The sequence below is a fragment of the Tripterygium wilfordii genome, chromosome 2 (assembly GCF_013401445.1).
Source record: "Tripterygium wilfordii isolate XIE 37 chromosome 2, ASM1340144v1, whole genome shotgun sequence".
NCBI classification, from domain to species: domain Eukaryota; kingdom Viridiplantae; phylum Streptophyta; class Magnoliopsida; order Celastrales; family Celastraceae; genus Tripterygium; species Tripterygium wilfordii.
This window is the reverse complement of record NC_052233.1, coordinates 2,478,590-2,494,005: the sequence shown is the minus strand read 5'-3', so window position 1 is coordinate 2,494,005 and position 15,416 is coordinate 2,478,590. Positions and strand designations below refer to the sequence as shown.

The 15,416-nt window shown below is 36.1% G+C and overlaps 1 protein-coding gene across 7 annotated transcripts; it reads right to left on the bottom strand.

Annotated features, from left to right (window-relative positions):
• Positions 1-2,072: 2,072 nt before the first annotated feature.
• LOC120016215 (polyadenylate-binding protein-interacting protein 3-like) lies at positions 2,073-14,969 on the bottom strand. 7 transcript variants are annotated; one of them, XM_038868919.1, is made up of 15 exons: positions 14,618-14,968; positions 9,826-9,978; positions 9,580-9,756; positions 9,328-9,458; positions 8,850-9,049; positions 7,653-7,830; positions 7,295-7,534; positions 5,217-5,344; positions 4,991-5,060; positions 4,842-4,872; positions 4,239-4,564; positions 3,930-4,076; positions 3,152-3,250; positions 2,994-3,056; positions 2,073-2,479 (listed from the first exon to the last, which is right to left on the bottom strand). In XM_038868919.1, exons 2-15 carry the CDS (start codon positions 9,956-9,958, stop codon positions 2,450-2,452), a joined length of 1,953 nt encoding a protein of 650 aa, XP_038724847.1. In that variant the 5' UTR covers positions 9,959-9,978; positions 14,618-14,968; the 3' UTR covers positions 2,073-2,449. The 7 variants fall into 7 exon arrangements, with proteins under 7 accessions (XP_038724847.1, XP_038724856.1, XP_038724805.1 ...); XM_038868928.1 differs by having other exon boundaries at positions 8,859-9,049; positions 14,618-14,967; XM_038868877.1 differs by lacking the exon at positions 2,073-2,479 and adding an exon at positions 2,509-2,865 and having other exon boundaries at positions 14,618-14,969.
• Positions 14,970-15,416: the final 447 nt, after the last annotated feature.

Sequence of the window (15,416 nt, the reverse complement as noted above, 5' to 3'; positions counted from 1 at the left end):
TCATCCAAACACTAAACTGCACATCAATTCACTTCACCATAATTTTTTTTTGACCCTCAAAATGTTTTTTGTTAGCAGAACTCACCTCAAAGCACCACAACTTTTTACCTGACAGCATCTCACCTTGGTTGCTCAAAATACAAAGCACTCCCAAACGGATCCCATATGTATTAGATGAACATTATTTACACCTCACAGTTTATTAAGTACAAAGTGTTGATTTGTGTTCAATGATTTTAGAGAGAAGGAGATAAGAACGAGAAAGACTTTGGATCAAAATGATGAGAGAGAGGAGATTGTAGATGAACGGGCGATTAGGTTTCTAGGAGTGTAGATTGTGTTTTTTTAGAAAAAATAATAAAATGGGTGTACTCATAATTATTATATTTTTTACTGAAGAATTATTTAAAGTGGGGTGTATTTAAATAAATTGTGGGGTGTAAATAATGTTCATCAATGTATTAGGATTAGTGCTGTTAGGAATGATTGCGATTCGTTCGTCTCAATAATAGATATGTTTTATGGAATGAACCCACACAATTCGTGGAACCCGACTTACTTTTGTAGAAGAAATGGGAATTTTAATTCTAGGATCCTATCAACCATGGCTTGATCACTCATGAGTGATCCGTACTTTTTTCTTCTTTCTTTTGACATCAGATCCCACAGGCCACAGGCTAGAGGATTGGGGCACGTAGCATTGGTCCTACAACCAGTGTAACATTTTGGTGCACCAAAAAATGTTAAAAAAGTTTTTTAAAAAATCATAAATATGTAGTAAGTGTGTTTGGTTAGAGTTTTGAAAATAATTTTTAGTTTTTAAAAATTAAAGTGGATGTGAAAATTCATTTGGGTGTTAATTTTTAGAAATTGTTTTGTAAAATTGAAAACCATTTTTGGTTTTCAAAAACGAAAATTGATATTTAATGTTTTGTAAAACTCTTCCATCTTTCTCTTTCCTCTTTCCTTTTTCATCTTTCCTCTTTCTCCATGCAGAATTATTTGTCAAATGAATTTTGTTTTCAGTTTTATTTCTTAAATTTGTTTTTTAAAATCTAAACTTAAAATCAATCTTTAGAAACAAAAAAGCAAAAGCATTTCCTAACATAAGTGTTTAGAATGATGAATCTAACTGTATTTTTTTTGTTCGAAACAAATATCAAATTCCTCATGATCAAAAATCTAGTGTCTTAAGTTTATATCCGACGGTCTAGAATTATCATGTCTTTTTCATGTTGATTTTGATTTTTATTCCCAAACAAAAAAAATACACCCTTGAATTCATCATACTAAGTACTACACATTTATAATTTTTGCAAAAACTTTTCAAAACTTTTTGGTGCGCCGGATCCCAGGCTAAATAACCTTCCCTCACCCCCACTCACCACCCATGGTGTTCAAACTCAGGACCATGGTCCTGCGTGGGGTAGCCTTACCCCTGGGCCACCCCTCAATCCCAAATAGTGATCGACTCAGTCACTGATCCCACAACTTTTTCATAAACAATCAATTGATAGTTTTACTGCTATAACTAAATACACAATTTCTATGATTAGAACGAGTTTTGACAAGACATAAGGTTTTGATGAGTTCTCCAATATAATCCTTACCATCTGTGATCACCGAGTAGATCTAAAATTAAGCTTTTCAATAACGAACTCCATTCAACTCTTCTTCTTTCTAGCCCTCTTTAATGCATGAAGATGCCGAGATTCATCAAGATATGACATCCAGCATTAAGCTAGTTTGGTTTCACCACTTTACTTGAAAGAATGAAGCTTTCGCAATTCACCAAGACAATGTCTCTTTATATCCTCTTCCCTATACATGGAAGCGATTGGGATCCCGATAAATAAGATCCCGATCATCTCATGTCCATCAGTTCACTCTAATTCAATCATCAGATTTTATGAATCCCTACACTTACATCAAACAAGAAACAAGATGAATTACTAGAATGACTCGAGATCCCTAACATTTTTATTTCATTAGAAGTGAGTACTATAATCATTTTTTGTTGTCTTTATCAATATCAAATAAAAAATAATAGAAATTATAAATTTAACAACAAGAAGATTCAATTTAATATATTACTAATGGTCGGGCATGATTCAAATAAGGCTAGGAGGAACATGAATAAATACTGTGGCAGAATTAGTTCAAATTCTTTAATATGCCATATGCAACAGACATTTAACAGCATAGAACTCATATCACAACAAAACAGATAATTGGAAATTAGAAAGGTCAATAAACCATCTCAGCAGAAGCAAAGCACACATCCAAAAACACTACACACTCCACGGATTGGAGCTGCAGGAGGGTCATGAACAATAATCAGACTGTTGGGCTTTGTTCCCCAAATTTTGTTCCAAACAGTCTCAGAAGTTTATTCATTGTGAGCAGAGTTCAAACCGCTAGAATTTAAGCCAGCCAATCATCCATCTAGCTAAGGATCCCGTCCTTTATATGGCATTTCCTGTGTAATAACAAAATACAGAAAAATGTTCAGTTAAGAATTATACTTATCCCACGACTATAAGGCAGATGATCAACGCATGAAAACTGAAAAGTATTTCTTCATTAAATGTTCATAACGAAATCGTTTTGAAAGTTAAAGAAAAATGTCAAGTGATCCAACTATGAATGTGCTTTGAAATAAACTGACAGCACTCTGTGTTTCCAATAATGCTCTCCTTGAAGCATTCCGCTCATATTTAAAATGGTCATTTGCGTCTAAATGTCCATTTAACTGCTATTATCATAAAGAACACTTCCCTCTTTATGTACCAGGGGGAGAAATGATGGTTCATGTCCATCAACCTGATATAAAGCTGGACCATGGTCGATGATCAAAGCGGTGTACTGAATGAAATTGCATGATATATGTACCAGTATAAAAATTATCGGTTAGATACAAATGAGAACAAAAAGGTTCATAATATATGTGTCTGTGCTATGTAATATGCAGAAAAAGGATCTGCATTCCTTACCGGTTGGTAACTGGGCATGTACAAAACTTGCCTCGGATGGCCAAGAAGCATCTGCTGACCAAACTGCAAAAGCATGATACATGGGTAGTATTTATACCATATTCAAAACAAAATCCAGCAAGCTCACTGAATACCAAAAAACAAAAGCACTGTAGCACCTGATGTCCAGTTGGAGGAAAATATGCTTGAGGTGTCTGCATTGAAGCAGCCTGAGGATCAAAAAACACAGGCTGGTGCCCACTAAATGATGGTCCAATCTGCAAAATTCATGAAATTAAGCCAAACCTTAAGCAACTCCGGCATCTACATACATTCAAATACTCCTTTTGGCCAAGTTTCTGTTCTCTTTTTTTTTTTTTAAATGGAAACAATCCCACTTCCTCAAACTTGATGAATAAAGAATCAAGGGGGAAACTTGCATGTATTTTTCACTCATGCACAATTATCAGCAGTACTCTTTCCATATTCTGAACTGTGCAACAAGGGAGCAATCATTTAAAGAACTAACTTAACACTTGCCACGACATTTATTGTGTAAATTAGACTAAATTCCCAACTGCAACGGCCACGAGGGTTTAGAACCGTCACAAAGAATGCAATTTTCAACTGATAAAAGATCTACACAATGACTGAAGAAAATAAAAAGTAACACCTGCATTGACTTTCGTTTCCATTGAAGTTCACTCCAGAAAAATGGACAATCACCATCAAATAAGTCTCATAATACATATGCTACGATGATAAAGAGAAGATGTCAGTTTAACAAGCTACCACTTAAGAGGTTACTACTGCCAAATCCCAATGAAACGCTTATTTAGAGTGTACCCAAAGGCAGTAACTTACTATGTTTCAAACACATAATTAAGGTCACTTCAAAATAAGAAACCCGTACACACACATCCATCATAGTGAAAGAAATGATAGGATAGTACTTACCCCTACACCCATAGGCATGCCAGGCATATGTGGTACAGCAGACACCCCAGATGGATAATAGAAGGAACCGTCTGACACAGGGGAAGCAGGTCTAACAGATATTTGAGAGGGCATGAAACTCTTGGCATTAGGATTGAGTCTAAATTCCTGATGACCCAAAATAAAACAGGGAGGGACAGAGATCCATATATATTAGCCACATACATGAATGACAAAATGAACGACAGAGAAAAAAAAGAACAAAAACAGACCCACATAGCTTCCTTCCAAAATAAGTGACAGAAGGGAATATATGGTTAACAAGCATACCTTAGCATGGGGGTTCAATGTAGATTTCTCAGAAGATAATGAGCCCATAGATGAGCTCGGTGATAAACCGAGACCACTAGAAGCATTAGCGGCACTAACAAAGCCAGAACTTGATGATGCAGAACTACCGGGCCGCCCACAAGCATTCGATTGTGCTTCACTGGGTACCTTAGTAGATACTGCAACCTCTGACAATTCAACAGGAGTACTGATCCTCTCACGGCCTGTCAATGAAACATGAGATGGAGGAGAATATGCCGTGGCAGTAGAGGATAGAGCCCCATTGTCCAAGCCATCTTTATTGCGAATCAGCGATGACTGTGAATCTACATGCCATATAATCGCACAATCAACAGCAAAACAGTGAAGATTTATAACTCCTAAACAATTAAAAATTAAAATTTCTCAATACAAAAAATGAAGTGTGCAATTTTGGTTAAAGGGAATGGAAAAGGCATGCTACACTCCACACACAAAAAATTAAGAAACAAAGGAACATTAAAAAAGTACCAAGTAATGAATGCTATAATCACTCTTTCATGTTTCACTTTCATCATCAAGTTTTAGCAAAGTAAATAAGCTTTCAACAAGAATTTCACTCACCCACAAGTTTCGACCATTGAGCATCCTGAACCTTCATTGATATGGACAGAAGGGGAAAAAAAACAGATGTTAGAATAACTAAAATAAATCCTAATAAGAGGCAGTCCCATAAGGAGGAAAATTAGAACAGTTATGGAACTTTCTCTTACCATCTGTTCTTGAATAAGTTCTTTAGAAATATCCTCTGCTCCATGTGCACTGCGTGGATTGTCCTCAATCCTGCAATTTCCAAATATTGAATTTCCAACAAAAAAGAAGAAGGCACAGACTAATCCATCTGCATAATGCCAATCTCATGAAATAGCATGCAACTTATATTAGTATAATGAAAAATTGAAAACAAGATTTTAAAAAACAGGATAAAGTTTATAAAACCTGTTTTCACATTCTGAAATGGAGAAACTCCTGGAAGTTAACTCAGAAGCCAGCTGACTAGATTGATCGAAAGAACCAGTGTGACAAGACTTTGCACCATCATTTGATTGCGATGAATTTGCCTCATCCTACATATAAGAAGATGGAAAAATATATGAGTAAATACAAAAGCTTGATAGCAAATCCAAACATGGTCATAAAAGCATTATATAGAAACAAGGCAATATAATCCAAACAGTACGACGATTTATAAGTTATAGTCATCACGGTGCAAACATGAATGTCCATGTTTCAGATGCCACTTGATGGCCATTGGCTGTATTTCTATATAGGATTTGTTTAAACAGTATTAATTGCCTTAACCAAGACATACTTCCAGACACATTTACCCGATGCTGCAAGAACGATTAAAAATAACTTGCATATTAAATTAGTCACGAACCATAAAAATAAACAAAAAAATAACATAGATAAATTCTAAATCTATTTTAACTAGATGTAGGAGAAACCATAGAACTTTCAATATTGAATTCAGTATTTCAGTTTCAGTTCCATCTGCACTTTTTTCTTTCTATGGATATGAAAATGCAATTTTTGTACCAGATGACAAATTTAAGCATGCAAAGTACTATTGATATTGGACATCATTCTAAAATTTGGAGGTGAGCCGTATGGTATTCCATGCAACTCAGAGAATATCTCTAGGAAGAGTTTTACATGGGCAAGAAACTGAAGATTGCCAGTGATTTAGGTGGGAGTTATGAAATCATTGTGTTTGTTGGCTTTGGGTGATCCTACATGGCAGTTCTCTTAAATTACCTCCAATATGAGACGATTAACCAATGAGGTGACTCCAAACAATCCACTCTCACTTCCAATTAAGAAGCTTCGCATGCTTGCCATCAAAAAATCAGGGAAAATGAAAACGAAACAACATTTTGTAACTCTTGTTTACACTTTCTCAGATCCCTTCCACAAAGTCTAGCACTTTAGTGATTTGAAACATCCCCAGACCTAACATGTTCTCAATTTAAAGTAGTCAGACAAAGTGCTAAATAATACTCCCTCCATCCCACTTTGTTTGTCATCCTTTGAAAATCTAACTTCTTAAGGAGACATGATTTAATGTAATTTAACTACACGAAATGCCTATGTTATTCCAAATTTTTCCTTATTTATGGCAGTACTTTTCTTTCCTTGAAACAAGGGTAATTAAAGTAACAACGATAATTTTGGAATACAACAATAAAATTGTTAATTAATGAAGAAAAGTGACACTAATTTTGGGATAGCCCAAAATAGAAAGATGGATAACCAAAATGGGACGGAGGGAGTAATAGGCAAAGGTTGTGTAGATTAATTACCCACACATTTGTGGTAAATGGAAAACCGGCCAGAAAGCACAACCACCTTGACAAGTAGGTATAGAGGAATCATTCCACTCAACTCAGGAATGTTTCCTTAGTACACAATCCAGAGAAACAGCATGTCCATTCATCATATTCGTTCTCTTCTATAGTCACAACAAAGAAACGAGAAATTCACAACAGACTCCTGTTGGAGCCATCATGCCGAAAGAGCAGATAAATAATTAATAAAGACAAGCTGAAAGCATAGGATGTTTAGGGGAACTAAGTGTTCCTAAAACAAATCAGACATAAATATCACGAGATAATGTGCAAATTTTATGGTTCTATCCAAATAATAGGGCATGAGATGGCTAGGCCAAGAGTGTCCAAAAGGGGCCTAGATGGTATGAACCCATGCAAACACATTTCAAGATATTTAAGTTGTATTGCACCTTCTACCCAAGGACCATCATACGATTATGTTATTCCAAAGTCCTACCATAAACAAACATTATCTTCAGGTTTATCATGGAACTACATGTATTCAAATCCAATAGCAGCCAAACATTATAAGTTGTTTACATCACACGTAAAGCAGAAGAGTCATCTATAACAACACTTAACTTTCAAAAATCTCAACAAAGCTTCATCAAAACACGATGTAGCGAATCATAAAATCATTTTACAAAAGCTAATTGTAATAACACAGAATGGGATATAGAGAACTACCAGTAAGGAAGAGCTCGGTAACAATTGAGCTTCATCACTGTTTTTCCAATGGATCAAACTAGTGTTCCTCTTGACGACAGGAGCAGATGATATTCCAAAGGTCTCAATATTGCATGAGTCCAATGATCTATCCTCATTTTCTTCATATCCACTATCATCATCCCTCCTACCCCTATCAACTGAAGAGAATCTGGTCTCCTCGTCAATATCAAATTTATCATGGAAACTGATACCTCTTTCCTATTAAATAAATGAAAATAATAATATCATTTTCCATTCAACAAACATGATAAATGCATGTGAGTTGGATGAACAAATTAATCTGATAGAAATGGTGAAAGCTACAAGACAACCTCACCTCTGCCAGATGAAGATCATGGGTTTCCTCATCCTCAATTTCCCTGGCAATCCTTAAGGCTTCCTTTTCCAGCTCTCTCATCTGAGGACCCCTCTCAAGTTTTGTAGTGTAGAGTTCCTCATCAAAAGTGCTTTTTACTCCAAATAATGTTTCATTTGTTTCAAACTGATCCCAACCCCTAAAATCAGAAAATGAACAGGAATATAGCAGAATATCTAACAAACTGGAAGCAAAAAAACATTCTCAGGAGTTAAAAAGAACAAAGCAGTAGAAAGAAGTAAACAGACACTCATGAAAACTACTAATACATGGGAAGCAGCAACTGAAACCTATTTCACAATGCAAATTTCTCCGATATGATGGTGTCTTGTTTCCATCATTCCATTGACCTTTTCACTCACACCATATGGTCTCAATATGCAAGAAATATATTGCTCATTTAGATTTTGCTTTGCCTCTCACACCAGCAATCAAATATAAAATGAGAAGTGCAAACATAAAAAGAGATTAATAAAATGAATCTGCATCCTCAGAGTGGCCACCTATTACATCAGAATTCCACCTGAGAATTTCATGATTGTAAAACTTGACTGGAAAAAAAAATCAAACCCAGTAGATGAGAATATATCTGAGTCTATCACGTAGATGGCAGCACCCCCTTTATGACTGATATTGATATAGCATCCATGTCACACTGCTCCCAGACCGAGAGGCCAAATAAGCTCGTAGGGCCACATACTATTTCCCGCCTAGCTAGCATACACCATGTCTATGTATGATACCCAAATACATATTATTATTTATTTTAAAAGAAAAATGATCCAATTGATTTTGGGTTGCATCAAACATGAACTTCACAAATCTAAATCTCTCTTATAACCTAACCCTAATTAAGCAACTCAGCAGACACCAATTCATACAGATTTTTGTTCCCTACGGCATATGCATAGGGGGTGCCAAATGCCAAGAAAACTTATCTTGAGAAGACTCATCAAAGCAAGTTTTTTTTGCTTGGTTAAAAACAAGAAGCAAGTAAAGCAATCAGTTGAAATTGGAAAGAGTTAGGTTGATGTGCCTAGAATAGGGTTGCCATTAGAAACAACAAACATCAATCAGCATTGATCCTATTTAATTAGATAAAATTTCTGAAGAGATAACAATTACTAAAAGAATAGTGTGAAAAAAAGGAAGAGTTACTTTAGCAACCTATTCCAAGGGCCATCAAATATATCATCCAGTTCCGGACACTGTGGATCATCGTTATCGGGGACCCATCGTCCCAGTTCTCTCTCTACATCAACAAGACGAGAATGTGATATGTAGGAGTCGAGTAAAATTTCCTGGTGCTTCTCATGTTGCAGATCATTTGAAAACCCATCTGTCGAGACAGTCACATCCTGGGCTCATTAAGAAAGTAACGAGATCAGGCAACTAAGTAGCATGAAAATATTACAAACAAAGTCCATATATGCAAAATTTAATTAATATTCACTTCTGTTTTGTTGTAAAAATAAAAATTGCAACTTTGAGGCATGTTTTACATTCAAAAAAAAATATTTGTAGCATGAAACAAAAAGCCACAAGTCAACTACATCAAATGGAATACATCAAATGACATCAGACAAAGAATCCCCATTGAAAATGCAGAGAATCATTCAAAAAAAATGAGTGGAACCTTTGCCAAAACTTGTACAAGCTCTTTGCCGGGTATGATAAAAGTTTTTGTGGGAGGCTTGTTAACAAGCTCTGCCCTCGGCCAGCGAGAAGAACCATCCTTTGTCAGGCAAGCCATTTTCAAAATAACTCCTAAAAGCAACAAGCAACCAAGTATTTACTAAATAGTGTAAGTGACAACATAGGGAATGGATTGACATTTGAGTGACAAAAGCACAATCCTTTGAACAAAACCAAATTGAGCAGAACCTACCAAATTCCCGGTCAGCAGTGGATGGGTGAACCAACCCAGCATGAAATATTCCAGAATAAATGGATCCATCTTTCAACTGTACTTCCACAGGTTGCCCAATAAGGCATGTTGTCATATAAACTAAACGATCACGAGAAGGACCCTCAAATATTCCAACTTTGCCACCGACGGATGCACCTGTGACAACTAGTATTAGACAAATAAACATTGTATTAATAGAAAACGACTCGTGTCAGAAGAGTTTACCAGTATTATTTAATTTGTTTGTATATGATTTTCCAGACTTACTCTGCAGCCTAGTCCCCAAGTCCCTCTCACCTCGCCGTCGAGCAAACCCATTGGAAGAAGGTTTGGACTGTACAACTTGTTGCATATTCATCTCGGTTACTGTACTCACTCCTACAAGGTTACAACAAGAAAGCTTGGAATAAGTTTCACTGATTCCACAAGCAAATAAGAAGGATGAGTGACGGAACATTCAAAGAGAAAATAAAAGCAGTCGAACAGAAAAAAGGGTATAAGAATGCAATGATATCAAGTGGAATGAAAAACAATACAGTAAAGCATATGGTTTTGAAACATTAGAAGTTAAAATCAACATATAGATCCATCAGAAAGAAAACGGCAACCAAATGATTAAACAACCAAACCTGTGAAACTTAAAAAAAAAAGAAAAGAAAAGAAAAGAAAAAAAGAAAAAAGAAAGAAAGAGCCAGAAGCAACCAAATTATTCTCTTGAATACCTACAAGGTTTCAAGATACTCTCGGAAGGTACTCTACTTCCAGAACGCAAGACTTGCAAATTCAAGATGATGACGGAAACACCCAAGAAAAAAAAAACTTTTTTTAATGCAAGGAAAAACAACCCCTTTAAAACTCAGGCATCAATGCCCCAACCTCCAGCAATCTAGGAAGTCATTGAATGTCTCAATTATGGCATCTTAATGATGAAGTTTTTGGAACTACCAATGTAGAATTTGTTTAGGATTGAGCAACCAAAACCCTAACCCCAAATTAAACCGAAAAATTTAAGAACCCTAGGACAAAAATGTCCAATTCCTTGAGAAGAAACTGAAACAGAACTTTCAGCAAACAAGAAGAATAGAAACTTAAACTTCTAAGTTGAAACCCTGAATCTCTAATGTTTGGGTCGGATAAACTGACTTTCTCTTCTCAGTCTCTCACCAAGCGTGCGTAAGGAATCCCTCCTCTTGCAACTTCGCATAAAAACTCTCAATTATTATTCATTCATGAATTACATCCATATATATAGACTCTTAGTAATCCTAATAACATAGAAAACTTCCTTCAAATAAAACTAGGATTCCTAAAAGTAAACTAGTATGACTTCAATTATAACTATGACTTGACTTAACAAAATAACCTAATAAAAGACTCTCAAAACAAATAACTAATACTAAATCCGAAATTCCAACACACCTGGAAATTCCGACAAGTATGAAAACTAAAAGAAACTTAGTTAAAATAGACCTGATAATAGACTAACTAATAAAACACCAAATTAATAGTCCTCTTGCATCACTTAACTTATCCTATGACGCAGCCTTTCCAAGCTAAAACACTGGAAACCAGTCTCTAAGATTCTACAACAATACCTTAACCAAATGGGAAATAATGAGGATTTTTGAGAAAAGGTAGATACCCCCCATTAAATGAGCGTGCACTAGGAATATAAACAAGCACTAATGATAATGGTTGATATGATATTTGTAATACTACTTGGATTAGAAAATAGAAAAACAAGCTAACAAGCTCATTGCTACAAGAACAACTTCAAACCTCAATGGGGAGGATTTTTATATGCAACCAAAAGTGGCAACCCACACGACATTTGATTAGTCAATTTGAATGCGAACCCACACCATAAATATATAAACGAAGATATGTCGCTCTCAATTTTTTTTGCGCCTTGCTATTAACAAATCACACACCACAGGCAAACATGTGGATTGTGGACCAATGGTAGAGTTGCAAGGGTGCAACCCAGAGGTCTCATGTTCAATTCCTAGAAACAACATCTCAATATATTATGTGAGGGTAAGGTTTGTGTACATCTTACTTGTTCCCAACCCCGCCCACTGTGGGAGCCTTGTGTACGGGTGGTGTTTACCTTTACCATGCTTCTAACAATTCCAATTCCCAATAAAATTTTTAATAAAATAGGCTTCACAGTAGGCCTGTGGGATGAAATTTTTGGTATCCTTGAAGTGCTACTCTTCTTTGGGATCAAAGCGACAAAGCTTGAGTTCATTGAGTCCACAAAGTCACCATGAGTACAAAAATCTCTGAAAACAGTATTTTCTCTAACATTGTTGTCCAGTGTTTTTCTAAAAAGCAAAGGAAAAACCATCAGGGCACCACGACCTGTCTATCACCCACCAAATCGTCAAGGGTGAGTTTTATTTCCTCCTCAAAGGGTCTTTCGATCCAAGCACCATCATCCTCAACAATTTTGTACAACTGGATGTCATCCACTAATGGCATCCTGGTGAAATCTTCTACAAACAAATCCTCATAACAATTGCAAATTCCTGTCCTTAATTTCTCATCCACATTATTCTGTCATCTACTTCCAGCTTGGAGATGAAATTGGATCTATACTAGATACTAGACATGAGATGGAAGAGTTTCTTCCATGTCTATAAAAAATTCAGCAGACTGATCTTAGCCATGATGCTGTCTACGTTCTTTCTTTAGTTCTTATTTCCCCAAAAGTTACTTTCTTCCATCTCTTGAGATTGGACTTGATAGATTTCAGTTCAGACATGACTACATAACTGGAATAACCACTGGGTGGAAGATTTTCCCAACAATTTCTGATCGTGTCAGTGAAACCAACATGCTTCAATGACACTTTCGAAAAGGTATAGGGGTCCCCACTTTGTACAAACAGATTCGAGTATGAGTGGATGATGTAGTTTGGGAACTACTAATGTAGATTTTGTTTAGGATTGAGCAACCAAAACCCTAACCCCCAAATTAAGCCCAAAAATTAAGAACCCTATGACAGAAATTCACAATTTCCAGGTCTGAAACTGGAACAAAATTCTTGAATTTTTGAATCAAACAAAAAGGACCCTGAATCTCTCAGGTAGGGTTGGATAAACTCACCTTCCCCTCTCAGCCTCTCACCGAGCATGTCTAAGGAATCTCTCCTATAGAAAATTTGTATAAAAACTCTCATTATTATTTATTCTTGACTTGCATCCATATATATAGACTCCTAGTAATCCTAATTACATCAGAAATTTCCTTCAAATAAAACTAAAATTCCTAACAGTAAATTAATTAATATGACTCCAATTATAACTAGGACTTGACTTAACAAAATAACCTAACAAAAGACTCCCAAAACAAATAACTATTACTAAATTCAAAATTACAAACACCTGAAAATTCCGACAATACCCTTACTGTGAAAACTAAAAGAAACTTAGTTAAAATAGACCCGATAATAGACTAACTTATAAAAGACTATATTAATGGTCCTCCTCCTGCATCAGTGGATGCTGATCTGAGGTAAACATGGGGAGCAGCTTTTGGATAACATCCGGGTACTGTAACAGAAATCGAGATTAGCGATCATGAATGGAAGGAGTTGGGAATTCCCTAAAGACCCAAATCAGCTTTTGATCTCCAATCAAAATCCCAATTTAAAAAAATAAATATATTAAATATGAATCTCAGCAATCTTTCAGCCTGAGCATTCACAAATTTGATGGCAGTTATATATAAGTAATTTTCATATTTTTATCAGTAGCTAGTACTATATATTATTTGATATGAGGCCAAAGAATAATAACTGATAACCCACCACAGTCCTCTGTTGCAAAAAGATGAGCATTATAAATACCCCATATTTTACTAAGTACATCCCAACCTTAATAAACCTCAATTAAAAACATAACATTATCAAGTATATCCCTTTTCCTGTCTTTTCAAAAAACACAATCTGTACCCCAGTTCTCTTCTCTGTCTATCATACCCTTCTTTTCTCTCTTCCACTCACCTCCACTTCCCAATCTCTCTTCCCCACTATTACCGTGGTTGCCAACGTGACCACCATCACCACAATTTGCACTATTAACATCATCCTCCTCTTCTTCATCGACCTCCAAATTCTCACTATCAGTCCCAAACTCTAAATCCCCACAAGTCCCAAATAAATCACTACAGCCACCATCACTTTGCCCCTAGAATAGTCATCGGGATCCTTTCCAGGCACAATCTTGCAAGACGAAATTGAAGCCCACTCCTCGTAGAGTAACAGAGCCGATAAGCATAGGAGGGGCAACAGTGGCCTCCAATAGCCCAGGGCCATGGCCAATTTTTTGAGACAATGATGACTGGAGTCTAGGGTTTGGATTGGCCATTGCTGTTGACCGTCTCTGTAATCGCAACAACACCATTTTTCAGTACTAATTAAATTCGGCACGGTTTGTCAGACCGAGTTCTAGTTCGTTATGTAGCCTGCTTTGTTCTTCAAAGTTCAAACAAGGAATGAACACTCGGCCGGCTGAGATTTGCCCCGGGTCTCCATCTTCAGCTAAGGGAAGAAGAAGGAGGGAAGTATTTGGGGCTGAATATGGTAGTGACAGTAGGGTGTTGAAAGAATAGGTTTTTTAACGAGTTAATGGGGTCTACTTAGTAAAGCGCGGGTATATAGCGCTCATCTTTCAAAAATTGCAATAAAATGCCCATGCAAAGAGGAAAAGAATACCACTTTCTTATTCGCAGTGAGGGGTGAACAACTCAAGCTCAAAATCAAAGAGCAACTTCTACAGTTATATGGATGTGTTAACAAGGTTGCGTGTAACACGCCCCGCACAATCATGCATATATATACTCCTAAAATATCCTCAGCATTGCATTTCTATGTTCTAAGTATTTGACAAGCAACTAATCAGAAAATCAAAAGAATGATATAACAATAAAATTCTATGAATAGCAGATTAACAATCACTTAAGACGAACAACAAGTAGATACAAGAACAAAATTGAGAACCGCGATTCTCACCTGATAAGTTTAACTGGCGGACAATTCAATTGATGCCGCCTCGAGCTCCAAGAAAAAGAGAGGGATTGGTACAAGATGATTAGGGTTTCGAGTGGAGGCGTTAGTTTAGGGTTTGAAGAGGGAGTGAAGGAGCAGAGGACGAATCAAGACACAAATACATATACATACAGATTATACATAGATATACGCGATGTATATAGGAGAAAAAGAAACACAAGGAGCTGGTTTTGATCTGAAGCAACCGAGCGAGCGAGCGAGCGAGCGAGGGAGAAGAGAAACTGGAGACACCGTTTTTTTGTGTATTTTTGTTTCTCTCTGTTCGTTTTCTTTGTAATGTCTGTGATCTTGGGAGGTAGAAATTTTGGAGATCAAACAAGACTTGAGTAATGGAAAGGGGGAAGTATCGTCTGTGGCCGGATGTATGGGGTGTCTGATGGATTGGACCTCATCACCGCGTGATTTCCTTTTGGTCATCCATTGACTATTGTGGTACTTTTCTTTTTCTTTTTTTCATTTCCCTCCTCTCTTTTTTTTTTCCTTCCTATATTTTTTCTTTTCAAGTTTTATTTTGGTAGAAATAAAAATAAGAGAGTTGCATTTATGGAATTATTTGTGAAAAATTAAAAGCAGGTTTGGGAAATTTTTGCAAACTCCCCTCAAATTTGCTTTTAACATAACACAATGGTTTTTAATTTATACATTTATTTCATAATAGTTTCAACCTAAGTAAAACCAATTAATTAATCCTGTGGAAAGAAAAACAATCAATTAATTCCTTGATTTTCCAATAGTCAGTTGT